We start from the raw sequence: 18171 nt of genomic DNA, 5'->3' as shown, positions 1-18171 counted from the left end.
CACACACACACACACACACACATACACACACACAAGAAATCAGCCTCCCGCGAGTCCACCGCATTCCGACTCACAAATAGTCGCATCAACAGATTCTACCGACTGCTAGATGACACTTGTGCCCGCTGGAAGTATTTTCTGATTAGACAGAGGTTAGAAGAACCACAGGTAGCTGTTGTTTAAAAAATACTTTAATATTTTAATATTTACATCGTTGAAGGGAGAAAAAAAAAAAAAAAAGTTGAAAAGATGTCAGGACACATTCCTAAAGACATGTTTGCATGGGAAAGCTTTGACATTAGTGACGCTGGGGGACACTGGTCCAGGAACAAAACATACTGCCTCCTGGTTTACAGTACTACAAACAGAGAGTTGTGGTTTTCTAGGATTGCGAGGCTGAACCAACGAGGAAAAGTCTCGCGACGGACGCTGAGCGGGAAAGATCCTCTTTGGAATGAAAGAACAACCGCGTTATGTTGCGATGGGCTGCGGGACTTCTGCAACGCGCGCCAAAGTAACGAAGGTTCGCGTTACGGCGACTCGACGCCGTCGACATTTCGATATCGCTGCTGCATGGGTGTAGAACGGTGTTAAAGGTCAATTGAGTCAGGAGACGTGACGTAAATGTCATCTTGACACTTTGGCCGTTCGGACACACGTCGCCACGGAGATACAGCGCGCGGTTATTGGTGCCCGGTCGCCCCATTCGACGGGCAAAGAGGGGAGAAGATGAGCGTTTGTCACACTGCTTACGCAAAATACTGCTTAATCAAAGTTATACAGATTATAAATACATTTTAAAATATGTACACATCAAAACAAAACCTCTATGAAAATAAGCTCATAAAGCTGAATTATTACTTATCTGTTTGAAATCAGGCCGGTAGGCCTAGTGCAGATAGGGATGTGGGCTCGTCAGTGACTAATCCCCAGTGAGATGACTTGAAGCGGCGCCCCGGCTCTCCGGAGGAGCGGCGGCGTGGCTGCCCGCCCGACGAGCCCACCGCCGGACCAATCGAATTACGGTCCGTTTCCTTTCAGGAACAAAGAGCCCTGACCCGTGAGCAATATCAGATGCGTCCCGGAGTAAAGGACCGTCGGGGCGGGACCAGGCTGGAAAAACACAGCCCGAGTATCTGTGTCACGCGACGCGCACGTACGACGGTCGCGCTGTGACGACGCCTCCCCGTGGTCGCAGCGGGACACGGCAAGGCATCCTCACGAGGCGGGTCTGCGTGGGTCGGGAGCGAGCGCTCCCGTATCCTGGGTGTAATCCCGTGCGGCGAGGCCGTGGCCTCGACACACCGGCTGAGGCGGGGGCGGGAGGGACGATCCGTGCGATCCGTTTAAAATCAATGGGTATGCTTTATTAAATAGGTTTTGTAGCTGCACGCAAAAATGTCTGGATGGTCGTGTCAGAGCATGATTCTTTTCTGCCTATGTGTTAGAGATATTTCTATGTACAGCGTCTATTCCTGTCTCAGTCCCTCCCCATCAAATCTCCTTAACTGTTGGTGACGGTGGTCCCGCTGCCCAGCTTGATGATCATTTGCTGGCAGTCGTGCAGAGTCCTCTTGTCTCCCAGCTTCTCCAGCGTGCGGGCCGCATCTGCCAGCATGCCCACCCTTTGGCCGGGAGCCGAAAGGAAGGAGGGGGGGAGGTAGCGGCAAGCCAGCATAACTGCCTCCGCCTGCTCCCGCTGGCCGGGCCGTGTCTCGCACTCCTCTGCAGAGAAAAAACAAACAAACAAAAGGGGGGAAAAAAAAAAAAAAAGACAAAGGGCGTTGTTACTGGGGTGTTTCAGCGGAGCGCTTTCATTTCGCTGCCACGAGCGGACGCCGCCTTCCTTTTTAATAAATGTGACATTATAGTGGGCGCTGATGGGCCCCGCAGACAAAAGGCTGCTCAGAACCGCAGATTAGACGCTCAGCGTCTCCCGTGTCGCCGCTGAAATTTCAATAATGGCAAAGAGAGCAAAGCAAAGTTGGGTCCGCTGTCGAGGTTTGGATTTGTTTGGCGAGGCGGAAGACAGGACAGCCATCCATCCATTTGCAAAACAGAACGGCGGTAAGATGATTTAGGAAAAACCTAGTGTGCTCAAATGCCGCCATAGGCTAGGTTGTACATCTACCAGGCGGCTACATGCTTCATCTGAGCCCGTTCGAGGCCTTCAGGGGACGCTTTACTGACTCTACTTTAAAAGAAAAGAAAACTATCACATGTAAACCAAGCATGAAGCCCCGGTTTGAAAAATGCAGACTGCGGAAAAGGGCCTTTGAGCAAATACCATGTACAAACTAAAAAAATAAATAGGACACATTACGCTGCTTCTGAGGTAACCGTTCGATGGAGCGAAAAGTAAAGTCAACAAAGCGTATCGTCACATCGACACACACACACCTGTCTTGGTTCCGGGTGTCGCTCTGCGTCGCAGCGAGCGATCCAGGAGCTGATGAGTGCGGGTGGGACTGGCTCCCGCCATCAGCCTGGCAGTGGCTTCATGCAGGAACAACTGGAGGGGATGGAGAGAGCAGAGATGAGGGGAGGAAGAGGGATGAAAGCGAGCCATGATGACTCATAGGATGTTCAGCTCTACCTCCGAGACTTTGAAGCTTGGAGAACAACGCAGCTAAATACTCGCCTCTGGTGTCTCTGTGCTATGTGTGTGAGCATTGGGTGTGTGTGTGTTTGTGTGTGTATGTGAGCATTGGGTGTGCGCGTGTGTGCGCACGCTCCAACACCTGGGGTAGGATTAAGCACCTGCCACCAGACAAATGCTGGTGATTAAGCATGATGCTGGGTGAGTTTGTACGACCTACACACCATGGTGATGGATTTTGGAAAAAAAAAAACAACATAAAATCTATCACAAAAAAATGCAGCTGAATTTGATCACAAAATGCAGATATTCAAAATAAAAAAAAATCCAAAATGCCTTGTAGCCTTTCACCTCTTGATTCCTTGCCTGCTCCTGTCACTTTGCACTTTGGCTCTGTGTGTGTGTGTGTGTGTGTGTGTGTTTTCCCATAATGATCGCAAACTGGCTGCATCTGTGGATTTTGAGCTTTGTTGCCAGGATGAATTATCTCTGAGCTCCAATCATAGCGGCACGCAGCACTGCTACCCCAACCTTTCCGGGGTCAGGTCTAGTTTCATGAGTTGGCACAGCTGAGCCAATTTATGTGCTGCACAAGCTTCGGGGCAGCGACACACCGATGAGTCAAAACACACAACTCGGTGCGAAGCGCACTTTTACGTTCGCTGCGTAAATGTACAGGCCGACTGGATAAAAATGTGGCTTGCAATATATCTTCAGATTGAATTAGGATGGTGATGCTGTTTGCTCCGGTGTGCTGACCTTAAGGCAGAGACATTATTTCATCCATTCCATCCCTAATGAGTAGAACTATTAAAGGGAGAAGATGACAGCGTCTTCCACGAGATGTTAAATTTATCTAATATCAAATACAGTAACCTTGTTAGCTAGATATTAATAGAAGTGAGTAGTGAAGGTCTTGCATTATTAATCAAGTTACACACCGCCGAATGCAATAAGAAGAAGCAATCCCGAGCCCTCTCACCGGTGGCCCTCCAGAAAGACCAACTCCTTTCTACCGATGGACTAATTTCGATGGGAAACGATTCTGGGCACAGGACGTACATGGAGCGGCTATTTGGGAATTGGAGTCTGCGGGCCTGTCTTTGGGGGAATGTAAGAACCTTCAACAAGAGAGTGCTCCGAGTGCCAGATTAGCTCGTGTAGAAACCGAGCGCGAGGCATGTTAACACGTACCCTTCTCATCGCGGGCCTGAAACTCTGTGCGAGCTTGCGTAAGGAGCTGAGATCTTGCTGAAAGCCTTGAAGCTCTGGCGGGGAGGCCTGATGGACCCCCACAGGGCTGCTGGCACCCACTGATCCTGACCCCGTTGGATTGGAGCCTTGCTGTTGCAGACGCCATACATTGGTCCTCATCACGAGCAACAGGTCGCACAAAAGCAGCTGGACAACCTGCAACATTTTCACAGGGAACATGAGGACCGTGAGACCGGGCAGGTTCTGTTCATCCTGAGGGAGGACAGAGAGCAACATAGCACCAGAATCACAGGCAACATGAGATGAGGAGATGCAGAAGATAAAACAAAGGCCAGGAGGGACTTTTAAAACATTTGCTGTGATTGTGTGTGTATATATATATGCTTTGGTTTCTGACCAGTGTGTGTATATACATGTGCATACGAGGTGCTGCAAGTGGCCAAGCTCTGTGTTGCACTGCAGGTACATTGCACTACGCAGAGACACACATGCAATGCAACTACAATGCACTACAGCTCTGGCCATAGTCTCACATACACACACACACACACACACACACACACACACACACACAAACACAACACAACACAACACACAAAACACAGCCAGAGGACAAAACTCGGGTACCAGAGTGAAGTCGTTATAGTGGATTTACTGTGGTGCTGCAGCAGCTTTGTGTTGTAAAGAGTAAAGAGCAATTTCCTCTGTTTACAACTTTATACAAGCGCACGTGTCGGCACATCTGCCACCCAGGGCTTTAATTCGGCCTTGAGGTTTTTTTTGTATTTCGTAATGCAGATGCCATCGCCCGCAAACAAGCCGCCCTCAAAGGAATCATAAAGATTGCCAAAATTTACGGTTACAAATTTGAAAGTATGTGCATTTGTGTGTACCTTGTCTAAACCGGAGCTGTGGCAGTGCGGTCCAAGGTTGAGGCTGTCTCTGAGCAAGGCGCTGGCCTTGTCGCTGAAACTCAGACTCAACTGGCAGTTCTCTGGTTTGGACAGCAAAGCCCGCACAGCCCTGAATGTGTTCAGACATGCCTTAGGTAGGAGGCTCCTGACACGGAGGGGAAAAAACACAGGACACGGCTTTAAGTCGGAGGCGCGTGCTTCCGCATTTTCCATTCTGACACTCCCGTGCTGACGAACGTTCGACTTACTCTGCGTTTTGCAGGGTGCGGGGAAGGTGTTCAACAGTTGGATAGAGTCTCTCTGCTGCTGTGTCATCTCCTTGGAGCCAGTTGATGATCACCACAGCCACTGAGGACCACCACTTGGAGTGGGGGTCACAGCCTGAAAGTCAGAAGAGGGGGAGAAAAAAAAAAAAAAAAAAAAAAGCAACGGTCAAAGACACCGACAGACGAGTGGTCCTTCACTGCCCTCCTCCCCGTTTGACATGCATGACGGTCCACATGCACGGCTGTTGTCTGCAATTTGACCTCTGAATCAATCCCTCTTTCCCCTGGCATGTTCACGCATTCCAAGAGGAGGCAGCTATATCGACGACTTTCTCGAGAGGGGAAACCACTTCATTTAACATTGGGTCGCAGTCACTCTTGCACACACACACATACATACACAATCTGACCAACTGCCAAGAAAAATTTCCTATTAAAATCCCCGTACAGCCTCTTATTCCTCCCCCGTCTAAAGGTGATCACCAATTTGACAGCGCTGAAGATAGATGAAGCAATCTAGGGGACGCCTCCCATTCACCTAGCCCCCTTTTGCTCAGATGAGCGATCAGTAAGTACAAAGTGAAGTGGTGGGAGTGTGGAAGTGAGCCCGGAGGAAATCAAGCAACTCCATCTCGGTAGTGCGAAATCGTCTTTATGTAACAGCTTCCTTTCCAGCGGCGTATTAAAGAAACCAAACAGGCAGACGCCGTGAGAATGCAGGAAACGTAAAGGCACTTCCCTCAGCGGGGAAACGCATTAACAAAATTTAACCGCAAGATCTACACTTGATTCGCTGAGCGATACAATCAACAGAAATAGGTTTTAGAGTTATATTTTCAACACCAGTGTTGGCTGGCAGTGATCTTTTAGCAGTGATTTAACATTACGATTTCAATTATTTCCAAATAAATGGTCCCACAGTTGTGGATATGTCTCAGAGGCTATTCAAGTAACTAAAGTTAAATAGTGGCTTATTACTTATTACGATATTACCATCCTAAATTGGAAGTAAGTCATGAGGCACGCAATTTGTATCCTCTGAAGTACAACACAGACAAGAACACGGTGCTTGAAAAGAGCCGACAGCGGCAGCGGCGTACCGGTCACTGTGGCCATGTTGGAGCCGATAGCGAAGGACTGGGAGGTTGCACCGGCGGCGTCTGAAGCACTGATCAGCAGCTGGAGATACTCCAAGGCATCAGCGTATTCCCTGAGGAGACACAAAACCATAGCTTTATTTTCCTTTTTCCGAAAAGGGAACGCACGATGACAAATTCATACAATACCGATCATCCCCATCCTAACATTTGAGTATTTCTGGTTATTATTTCATTATTTTTCAAGTCCATAAATCAGTAATGTGGCAAACAAAATATATCAGCGTCACTAAAAGTCAAAGAAGCCCTCTGTTTATTACGGGCAGACCATTCACTGCCTTTCTGTCTCTTTGGACAGACACCAAAGAAGAGCTCTGTTAAAGACATATAGGGGAATACGAAACAATATGGATGGTGGACAACCTTGTCAACGGGCCCAATAAGCATTTATGCAAGAGGGTCCAATACAGAGTCAGCAGCAGATGGAGAAGCTCATTAACACAGCCTAATTCACAGTTAAGAGTGAGCAGTCCTTCGCCGATTATGAAAAGTGCGAGCCAAAAATTGTACGTAGTCCAGGAAATCACATCTGCAGGCCATTAAACAACGGTTTGCAAACAGTGAAGTTGCATTTGTGCCACTTTTACAGAATTCTATTTTGCATCCGTACCTGTCTGCCCCTCCACCTGCCGCGGAACTGAAATTTGGTCGGCCACTGACTTAGGGAAAGTCACCCCGATTGGCTGTTTCATATACAATTAGACAGCTCCCACAGCAGCACAGGGATTACGGGACTTAAACGACTTACATGAGGCTGTGGTGCAGAGAGCACTGTCAAAAATAGCGCTGCTCGCCAAAACCCCTAAAGGTTGAAGACCTAACTTACCAAATGCTAAAAGCCCAACTATGAGTAATTCCCATAATACTCGTGTTGTTGTGGAAACAGCCTGCCTGGACCCTAGGCAGAAAGTTAAGGTGACTTTCTCCAAGCCAGTGATTGCCTGGTTCTGCAGCACGTGTGAAAAGAGGCAACTCCGTTGGGTTTCCATGTAACAGAGCAATTAGTTCAGCCAATCTTCATGAGTTTTCCTTACCCCTCGCCCTGGCTCGGGCATTTCTCTCCCCGCGGCTGGGCCACGCAGTACAGAGCCTTTTCCAGGAGATGCTCTCTGAATGCTTGAGTCACTTGGGCCAGGGGATCCACTGCGAGATTACCAGCAATAAGCACAAGAAAAACCAAATACTCCGGTGTGCATGTCCAAAAGATATATCATTCGATTATATCCGACACGTAGACATTTATTTCAACTGACCGGTGTTGCCCGCCTGGCTGTAGATGCTTTCTTTCGGAATGCTACGAATAGCCCAGTCTCCATCCACAAAGAAGCGGTGACCTAGAGGGTGACAGAGCCACTGCATAGCTGGAGGCACACTGCCGCTGGATGAGAGGCATGCCTGCCGGGCACTGCTCAGGAACACACGCTGAACACATCAGGAGACAATAGCGTTCCACTTTAGCCGAATACACTTTTTCTTCATGGCTATTTTGACCGCATACACAATAAAGTCATCCAGTTCTGTTTTGTCTGAGTGTACTTGAGCTTGTTTCAAGTTGTTTAATCCCGCAGTCATTTACAACTCACATGAATTAATTTGAACATTGTCTCCCAAGTGGTCTAAAAGATCCAGATGCCAATTCGAGGCCTTCTAAGTGGTTGAAAAAAACTGCTCGCGTGCTTCATTGTGACAATCGTTCAAATAAACAATGAGAATCCTTGTATGTGAGCTGAAGGAGGACTTACAGATGTAAAGTGGAGGATTCTTGGCAAACTAGCTTTGACCCGTAGCGCCGCAGAGACATACACTTCGGCCAGCGAGGCGACGGGCAGACTGGAGCCAGTGCACTCTGCCAGGTTGACTGCGCTGAGAGCCATGTGCACCGCTGACAGATGGCTGCCATTCAGCTTACCTGCATGTGGAAGGAAGACATTAACATTTAATGATTCACTGGAAACCGTTGCACAAGTTTGGAACGTACGCCAAACACATTCACAGAAAAACGATGTGACATCAATTACCGAGGTTTAATCCTGCGCAACCTTAAGACTAAACCTCTCGCTGGCACGAAAACCCAGACGGACTTCAAAAAAAGGACGTCTCTCTAATCACTTTCCATTATGCCACCGTGACAGTGCTCAGTGTACCTCGCTGATTTAATTTAGACCCGGACTTTTTTCCCACCGACAGACCTGTCATGTGCAGCTGGTGTAGACGGTGGTAAACGAGGGCGCCGTCCCGGCTGCTTCTGCAGGCGTCTTCCTGCAGGGGGCGGTCAGACCTCAGGCCTCCGCCCCTCGCAGCCAGCCAGCGCCCCACCCAAAGGCGCTGGAGACAGAATCGCAGCAGGGACCACAACACAGCGCAGGCCAGGTCCAACTGGGAGGTGGGCAGGGGTCGACCCAGAGCTTTTAGACAAGTCCATAGGTTCTGACTGGCCTGGGCAAAATCCCCCTGAGAACAGATCAGCGGCGATTAGGGAGCGCCAGATAAATGGGAAGCAGAAATGGGTCACATGTAGGTTTTACTTCATTCTCTGAATAAACCATTAATCATTCAAGCTACTTTGCCAGCTAAATAACTGAAACATACTCTTGCTAGATCCAGGTCAGCTTGTTTGCGGTGCCTCCAGAACAACACAGAGGACCCGGAGTGCGGTCTGGTCACGGGTTCTCCATACACCAACAGTCGGATCAAAACTCCCGACACCAGGACGCCGTTGAGGAGCCACACCAGTATGGTTGGTAGCATCCAATCCATCCAGCCCCACGAGTTGGCTAGAAACACGAAGGAAGAAAATTCAAGAAAACCCTTTTTAATTTGCAATTTGACAGAGAAGATGTCCAGTTTGCGATTTGTGATATTTCACTTCAAATCCCGCCTTGCGTAACATCTACTGACAGTAAATCCTTGTACCTGTGATTTCCAGGCCCAGGACGCTGCGGCCTGTATGGTGGCTGGCTGCGGTTGCGCCGCCAGCTGAGCTGCTGCCTCCTGAGCAGAGCAGGGCAGCCAGGGGGTTGAGCGAGAGGAAGAGGAAGGTGAAGGCGCACAGGGCCATTCGAGAGCGGTCCAGCATGCCGCCAGCACTGCTGCTTGCGGCCGATCTGTCCAACATGCCCATGTTTGGCTGGCATTTAGAAACAACACAGACAAACGTAAAACACCCTTATCTAAAGTAGATGTAAAAGAACATGTAAATAACAGCAATTCAAGGGACTTGTATTGAGTGTACCTACAGGAGTTGGAGCATGCGACATTGAGGATGATGTTTAGCGGTGCAGTTCAGGGAGCAGCATACCTTTGTGTCCTCGACCATTGGACTGTCGGGCTCAGAATCACTGCAGGAGTGAGAGAAGGATGTTGGGGAGCCCACGTCAGAGGCTGGAGGGGTGGGCAGCTCGTTCTTCACATCAGGCTGTCTGTCCACCTCCATGGTAACCAGGTCCTTGAGAGATTCTGAAATATTGGCGAATAACGACCATGAAAGCATTTAAAAATAGGTAACCATTACAGTGTCAACAACGCTATGACATGTAACTCTTAAATGAGTCTAATGACACCTTTTTCAGGAAAAGCAAAAAGCAACACGGAAGCTTTTACTTCTTACAAAAATTTGTTAGGAGGTAGTATGTACATACTGTTTTTCTGAGTGGCCAGTTTAAGAGCCATGTTCTCCTGCTTCAGCTTCTGGTTGGACTGCTGTAGGTAGCGGATGTAGTCGATAGCTTTCCTCAGCACAGCAGACTTGTTGAGCTTTGACAAAGAAAATGAAACAAATCTCATCCATAACTGACAACATTAATAATAAAAAGGAACTAACTAACTGACTAAATGAACTCGGAGCAGAGGTGAGGCTTCCAGCCTGAGAGGAGCACCTCTTGGACACCACTATCCCTTTGTGGGGGTAAGGGTGAAAAGTGGTTGTCATCACTTTTTAATTCATTTAAAAATGCTTCATACATTATGTATCACTTTCCTAGAAAACACAGGTCCTAATAGGACATCAACCAACAGTTAGCACAGAGCCTGTTCCTTGGCATTATCAAGAGCCAGAGACAAGTCAATGAAAATCCATTTTCAAAGCTGAAAGAGTGTTGCCCCACAAGAGCATGTTGCCCCACAAGGACAATCTGAGACATATCAACGTTTGTTTTCCATTGATGAAAGGTTTCCTACCTTAGCCTCAGTGCCAGCCACCAGGTCTTTGAGCTCCACAATTTTGTCATTGATGGAGGAGCGGTAGCGTTTTTCGATAGCATTGTGAGCGGTGCGCTTCTCTCCCTTGTGTGGCAGCCCCGCTGGCTTACCACTGATAGCAATGCGGTTGATGGGGAGCTTCTCAGCATCCACCATTACGGGCACCGTCGTCAGGATGGTGCCTCCGCCCATAAAGGCCTGGGGAGACGGGGGGGGACAGGGGGAGACGGGGGGGGGGACAGGGGGAGACAGGGCCGACACGCAAAAGGAAAGCAAAAGGAACAGAGACACTTTGGTGAAAAGATGCCCTGGAGGAAAATCCAAATCCCTCCCCCATGTTGCCTATTATTTATTAGCCCTGACACTCACAGTTGGCTGCGGCATCAGCAGCATCCCCTTTTATTGATGGTTTCATTTGATACTAATCTCATGGCACCGCCTTCTTACAAGTTCATTTTATGGGCATGAGAAAAACTAATCGAGTTCTGACCTGGTAGATCTGATCTTTGTCTTCACTGTTTTAAAATTGTTGTCGGCGTGATTTCAATGTCGACGGAATACTTCATCCAAAATAGTAAATTGGGTCATTATTATTTCTACTGAGAAATGGTGTGTGTTGAATAACATAGTGCTCAGCAAGCAGTGTGTAGGCATTTGATTGTTTTTTTTTTTTTTATTGTGTTATAGGTTTAAAACCATCACTGTTGACCTCAGTTGCTTTAGAAGAGAGACTAAGAAACATCAATCTATCAAATCCAACCGATAGAATAGTACATTATTTGATAGATAATGACAATAATTCTATCTATCAAATACTGAGCTCATCATGACGTTTTTTATCATCTCCTATAAGAAGCAAAGTCTACGTTGTGGATCTTATTTAACCAAATGTCACCGCAACGCCCAGAGTTTTGTGTGCGATGTGATTGTGATCACCTGTAGCGAGGTGCTCTGCACCGGGGTGGTGCTGGCCAGGGAAGTGGGCGAGGACACAGTGGTAACGATGCAGGGGTCGTGTTTAAGAGTCGTCAGCAGGAGAGATTCGGCCTTGATGAACTGAGGCTGAAGTAACACCTGAGAAACAAACAAACCAAAAGAAAAAAAAAAAAAAAAAGAAAAAAAAAAACAGTTAGGATGTATCTTAAATGTGCGTTAAATAGCCATACTACAGAAACAAGGACTGCACTTTCAGCTGGGTTTATGGACTTACGGGTACTTGCTGTACATGAGGTGCAATAGTTTGAGCTGGTGGGCTTGCTGACGTGGCCAGCAGGGGAGAGGTGGTGGTCAGCCCCTGGAGCTGTGTCTGAATTGCAACTGGCTGAACGGTCGGAGGTGAGGAGGACAAGATGGGGGCTGCTTGACTGACACTGCCGGGACTGCCAGCTGGAAAAAGAGGTCACAGCTGTTTTTTGGGTTTTCTTGTGTAATGCTAGACGGTATGAGTATCCATGTAAACAGCTCACTCTAAGAACACTTCATAACCAGCAACTGGAATTTCTATGATACACTAATGAATGACATCATATTTAAGCAGTGTTCCAGCTGCCTGTTAAAAGTGTGTTATCTAGTTTACAAGAGGTCAGTTTTCTAAATCTCTTCAAGTTACTGGCTACAAGTCAAAGTGAAGAGTTTTCATATTTTTAAGACATTTATGCTATGGTAGCATCTGAGGTTAGGTTCAGCCAATGGCATGACTTCCCGTATATTTTCCACTTTTGAACGAAAATTTAGAAACTGGGAGTTCCAGACGTTAACGGTTCTCCTCTACCATTCTCTAGGTATTGTGACTGCTGGCAGCGCATTCATTACTAACTGTCCAATACAGACACAAACCACGCAGGACCTAGACGCCGCATTGGGCTTTGTGTTCAACATGTGTGGAAACAAATCCTGAACACAGCACTGGATGTAAATTATAACTAAAAAAATGCATTCAAAGTCTTTACTCTTGAATTCAACTCAGTTCAAAACCTTTAAAAGCCACACGGGATGGCGTATATGTATAAGGAATTACACAATTATGAAATAAACCTGAGGAAAAATGCTAAAGCTTTAAGTAAGATTTCTTTCATCTGTAAGAAAAAAGTAACATTTTGTTGACCAACTGAAGCAGGAGCTTACAGAATCGACAAAGTACATTAAATCTTTCAGCGAAATTTGAAACACAACAGGGGAGTCAATGATGCTTTCGATGCCGTGCAAGTAATCGTTCAGAGGTTATTGGAGCACAAAGTTAAGTGCAAACCAATAAATGAGAGATAGCAACAGTCAGTGTGTCAACCTTGGCTTCCGAACAGCTGCAGAAGGATCGGCTGTTGCTTTGGATTGCATCATACTATATGGAGTAGACCATGTACTGTATAAACATGCGTACAGACAGGCACATTATTAAAGGACACGGGTCTGGACATGATAACAAGATAGGATTATCTACCCAATAGAGATCCTGTGGTTTTTACAGAATTGGCATACAATGCGTAGTTTATAGCTGGCTACAGTCCATCTAGATGCTGAAAAAACAGAAGACTTGCCTGTGAAGCTGTTCTGGCTGCCGAAATTGTTCCGGGTCTGTGGGGCCTGCAGGGCCTGCTGGGCCTGCTGGGTCTGCTGGGCCTGCTGGGCCTGCTGGGTCTGCTGGGTCTGCTGGGCCTGCTGGGCCTGCTGGGCCTGCTGGGCCTGCGCAGCCTGCGCAGCCTGCAGGATCTGCATGGCCTGTGGCGGGGGCTGCAAAGTCTGCGGGGTCTGCGGGGTCTGCAAAGTCTGCGGGGTCTGTGGCTGGGATGGGGTCTGGGGTGAAGAGGAAGTGAAGATTGTCTGGGGTGTAGTGCTAAAAGTCACGTTCTGCCCAGGTGAGCCAAAAGGGGAAGTTGTATGGGATGGGGTGGACTGACTAGGAACGGGTTGGGGTTGTTCCGCCTTGGTTGGTCTGAGGCTCTGAGACTGCTGCGGGGAGGCCGGTTGCTGCCTCAGGGTAGGGTTAGGTACCTGGGCAAGTGGGGACTGCTGAAAGGTGGGTGGCTGGAAGGCCTTATCTGGGGTAGAGGAACTACGGGTAATGGGAGGACCCAGAAGAGCATCCAAATGAGGACTACTGCTTAGGATGGAAGAAGAAGAAGAGGACGATGTAGGTGAGGTAGTGGCGGGAGGGGGGGCGCTGGAGGTCACTGACTGGGTCAGACAAGAGAGCTCCTGGTTGGGTGCAGACACTGTGTACGGAGGGTTTTCAAAGAGTCCTCCAAACTCCATTTCCTGGTTGTTGATGAGCTGCAGCATGTCTGAATGAATAAGAAATAAAAACTGCCATCAGCGCAAAAATAAAGGTGATCCAGAAAACTTTAGGCAAACATTGCTTTATCCTCTCCCATTCAGCAGATGTGTCATCACGATCTGAATTTCATGTACGGATTTGCATGTTAGAAGAATAAGATCCGCCGACACCGCCTCAGCATTATGACGGCAAAGACGTGTTGGATAATTTCCTGTCGTGAACAGCGGGACATCGAGATTACTTTGACAGCCTTTCGTCTGCTCTGTTCTTTTCCCAGCATGGGGGAAGCACCTTTCCAGCTAGATGGCTACATAGATGTCCTCTTAAATTGATCCGACAATTGGCCACCAATTGCCTTTGTCACACAGTGGCTTTTCAGAGAGCACATAATGACTCCAACTAGACTCAATCTGGAAGTCTGAGCTTGTGAACATCCAGGTCCTCCATCACAGGAACTGCTGTCGATACATGGACCATAGGTCCCAAGTTATTCTTCATATGACCAAGGCCACTTAAAGACACTTTGGCCAACATGACCTCACCGGTGTATTAATACACCACCACCATGTACTCCCCCAAAAAAATAAATAAAATAAAATCTCTTGGGTGGTTTTTTTTCTCCAAAAACCAAGACACTGACCTTTTCAACATCAAGCTCTTACACATAGCATTTCAAAGCATGCATTTAACAACCCCACTCTGGTTGCTGATAGCGTCCTTGTCCACAATTACATATGTTTCTATGCCCTTTGGAATGTACAATTATAAAATATATTTGAGAAAAATACTTGCTGAAGACTTCCTACACCTCATGAAGATTTACGTTCTGCTGCATTATTCATTAATCCAACTTTTCTCACCAAAATAGATCTTTCACCCTGAAAATCCATGACCCTTGTTAAAAATATTCCACGTAGTTTACCATGATGAAGAGCCTTTCTTTCCACAGTACGTCATTAACCGTCCTCCACAGCAAAGACACTGTAACCACCGACTCTTTGTTCACATGGTATTTTCTGATTTCATCCTCAGACATATCGCTGGAGTCGAAACCTTTGTTTTCTACTCTGTTTTGTTCTCGCTGTGCCTTTATAAAGTTTTTTTGAACCATTTTGGCTACAGATGAATGGGTCTCACAGCCGCACAGCCTTTGCAAGGTCCTCCAGTACAATGTGACATCTCATCCACACCCGGTCAATGTTGAGAGCGACAAAGTGATATGATGGCCACACAGTGGATATCACACTGAAAATGTTTCTATTCATAACGTGACAAAGTCTTTCTCTGTTATCGCCAAATTGGAGTCCAAGCGGTCACTAGATTCAGCACAATATAGAGACCTTCTGGTTCCACATCCTTGCCTGAGAATCTTGCATTTAAAAAAAGGCATCACTTGTCAATAGGCCACCATTACTCGTCGTGTACCTCAGATTCTCACAATACCCCGTCCTCTGGGCCTGACCCGTCAACGGGTTTTAACAGCAGCTGCCATCCAGTGACTTGCATGAACCACTCCTCTTTAAATTCTATTCAGCATTACAATTTGTATCATTCAAGCACTTCCTTCCATATCACTTCCCCATGTGTCTTCTATGAAGCGTAACAACACCAAAGGGCATATATTTAACGAGCAATTTGCTCAAGTCCAATAGCAGTTCTGTTAAACCAGCTATAAGTTCAGTCCTCATTCAGAGGGGACTGACTGTGATATCCTCAAAACTAAATAAACCTTTTAGTCCCTCCAACCGTCGACACTATTCTAGTGTACAAATGTCATCACAGTCTGCGGCTGATGGAGATGTGTCCTGCACTGACTGTGGAGTCCTTTTAAAACCCCCTCAATTGCAGTGTCATTATGGACCTCGCAGTCGACAGCTTCCAGAGTACATTTAACTGTGCCCCCCCCCCCCCCCTCAAAAAAAACATATGCAATCCAAAATGTTAAAAATCAATTCACAATTGTGGCACTGTTTAAGGAGATGTTTTGGATTTAAGGAACACTGTATGAATGCTCTCCATATAAACCCAGCACGCCCGACAAAACGCCGTTTGACTATTTTTCCCTCAAGGAGTAGCCCTCACTCCAATCTGGAGGTTTTTCTGGAGCTTGTCACCTGCTGCACGCCGGGACGAATGTATGTTTGCGTGCTCCTGCACACTGCAGCCTGCATTTGGACGCCAGTGTTTTGTATGAGGTGATCGTTCTTGGCCAATCAGAGCGCTGCTTAGAGACTTGCTATGCCGATCAGTCCAAGACGGGAAAGGGAGGGAGCGCCGTCTGTGGCGGCATCACTCGGGGTTACTGTCGGTCAACCCCGGAGAGACCCATTCTAACCGACGATCACAACTCCAAAACACCGATTCCACGATGCAACACGTCAGCAAAATGAGAAAGCGTAGCACTTGTAGAACTCCCATTATACGAATAACAATTTGTCACGTATTTGTCTAATCACGCCATTAACCGACCCACGCACGCTAATTGAATGTACATAAAAATGTATTGCATCCACACAAACTATATAATGTTATTTGTCACATTTAACGGCTTACTTCTTGGGGGGGACATTAATTGTATTATTAACACAATTTTGTCAGAGCCTGTGCCAATGTGTGTGAACCCGGGCAGGAGGAATGAACGGCAATAACCCCGGTGTGAAGCTAGCTGGGGGCGGGGCGCACTCGCTACCGTGTAGCATGCTAGCCTCAACGGTCACCTGAACTAACCCGCTCCCGGTGTCACTACGAGCCACAAGGTTCACAGATTGGCTTCGACTCAAGTGATTGAAAACGAATCGACGCTTTCGAAGAAAACTCGTTCAACTGAGAATCACACAACCAGCTGGGCTCATTTGAACAGAATCCAGCAAAACGGCTAACCGCTCACTTGAAGGGTGGATGAAAGCTAGTTGGAGCAAAAAACTATAGCGTGAGCTAGAGTGCTCACAGGTGCGCGATTAGCAAGGCTCGTGACAAACATATAGAAAATGCCGTTTTATAGCGTAGAATGAATAATTAAATAGAACACGAACACACACCGTGCGAGACAAAATACCCGGGGTCACATGTTCGTACATTTGATAGCAGTTCAGCGTGACTAAGTTGGCCAGCTCAGATAGTTTTCATTTCCTTACCATCAATGTCGCTCAGGAGGGCCGTGTCGATGTCGCTGGGGTCGTGAAGCGACAGCGTCGGATCCAGATTGTCCAACGAAGGATCGTCAAACGACGGGTTATTCATCTTTCCTGCTGTGCCTTACTATCCGATCAACCGTTAAATGAAAATCTCGCGGGGAAGAGTTGGACCTTCTGAGGCGCCTACATCTGTCAAGTCCAACTGAGAGAAATGCAACTTTTTTTGGCGAATCTGTCAACTAACTAGTCGTGGTTAACCCCATGGTCACTTAGGGAAAGTTGACAAGACGAGCCAAACACTGAAGGCTCATTGAGCTCCAACACGCTGACGAGGGGGAGCTCAACCGGCCCGCCTAGCCGGTAATGATTGACAGCCACCGCAGCCAATCACAGCCTTCAGTGAGGAACGTCTCTTACAACTTGCTGAAATATGTTTGTGTTTGTCTCCGCAAGATGAATTCTTATCAAATTGCTGCACTGAAAATTGACAGAAAAACCGTACGATAAATAAAGTAAAAGCCGAATGTTTCTTTTATTGTTTTTAAGAAAACTCAAGCAGAGTTTAAAATAAATGTTGGCGATAATATGCATATTTCTGTACTTGTTGCATTATATCGCAGTCCTTTTAAAAGCGCCATCTTTTTTCGGTTTTCCACCGTTGCCAAGTATAAATATTCCAGCATGGATGTGTTTTTCGTGGGCTTGCCATCAACAGCCAATGGGAGACGAGTGGGCGGATCAAGCTAAGCGGCAAGTTTGTGTGACGCGGAGCGCCGGCTCCTCCCGTAGAACCAGTGAAGTCAACCAATGGGAAGCTCCGGAGCCGAGTGGGGTGATGTGACGTCAGAGCCGTGTCTACTGATTACATCATGTATCACTGTGCGAGTGTGAGTGGCAGCAGCAGCAGGGGTGACACAAGGAACCGACACCGGTGTCCCAAAGTCGAATAAATTGTAAAATAGGACGGGATCCATACGACAATGTGGACCGTATGACCCCGTTAAACAGTAAATGTACTAACAAATCATAAATGTGTCACGTCAACAAAGGGGGACTCCCATGAAGGAAGATATAGGTCACTGACCTACAATAGCATAGTAAACCTGTGTGTAAGAGGACACACACACACCCTGTTTGCAGGAGTATTTCGTCGTTGCAGACGGGGTGTATTTAGCCAAAGATTCAAGGATGCCTTTTCTTTCTCTAGAGCGTGGAAGGATGCACACCCACTTCAATAACACGTCAAATATCGGACAAAAGGGAGTTGTTTACGGTGGGATGCTGAAATAGCACGGGGGTGCTCATGTGAGCAGCCTGTACGCTGCAAGGCTCGCGGTGGGTTGCATCAGCGTCCATATGGGAAAAAACTCCCGTCAGGCTCCAAACACCATGTGCAAAATAAACACAAACAGTTAAAA

At 47.3% G+C, this 18171-nt stretch overlaps 1 protein-coding gene across 1 annotated transcript; it reads right to left on the bottom strand.

The window, feature by feature from the left end:
- Nucleotides 1-172: 172 nt before the first annotated feature.
- Nucleotides 173-17005, bottom strand: srebf1 (sterol regulatory element binding transcription factor 1). Its single transcript, XM_086176546.1, has 19 exons — nt 16754-17005; nt 12883-13626; nt 11559-11734; nt 11285-11422; nt 10328-10546; nt 9790-9904; nt 9450-9607; nt 9065-9278; nt 8741-8925; nt 8341-8602; nt 7894-8060; nt 7405-7573; nt 7186-7294; nt 6095-6204; nt 4977-5109; nt 4708-4873; nt 3794-4009; nt 2401-2512; nt 173-1725 (listed from the first exon to the last, which is right to left on the bottom strand). The coding sequence occupies exons 1-19, from the start codon at nt 16857-16859 to the stop codon at nt 1505-1507; spliced, it is 3720 nt and encodes a 1239-aa protein (XP_086032672.1). The 5' UTR covers nt 16860-17005; the 3' UTR covers nt 173-1504.
- Between the last annotated feature and the right edge of the window lie 1166 nt (nt 17006-18171).

This window comes from Fistularia commersonii, chromosome 28, assembly GCF_037954325.1.
Source record: "Fistularia commersonii isolate RoL2024-O1a breed Wild chromosome 28, RoL_Fcom_v1.0, whole genome shotgun sequence".
Taxonomy (NCBI): Eukaryota; Metazoa; Chordata; class Actinopteri; order Syngnathiformes; family Fistulariidae; genus Fistularia; species Fistularia commersonii.
The sequence above is the reverse complement of the archived record's forward strand: the minus strand, read 5'-3'. Positions and strand labels throughout refer to the sequence as shown.

What these genes read in the sequence shown, in the direction of transcription:
- srebf1 (XM_086176546.1), bottom strand. Translation starts at nt 16,859, where the DNA reads ATGAATAACCCGTCGTTTGACGATCCTTCGTTGGACAATCTGGATCCG. An exon ending in ACTGGCCACTCAGAAAAACA is followed by an intron (nt 9,608 to 9,789) that starts GTATGTACATAC and finishes CCAATATTTCAG; the next exon opens with AATCTCTCAAGGACCTGGTT. An exon ending in CGCACCCTGCAAAACGCAGA is followed by an intron (nt 4,874 to 4,976) that starts GTAAGTCGAACG and finishes CCTCCGTGTCAG; the next exon opens with GAGCCTCCTACCTAAGGCAT.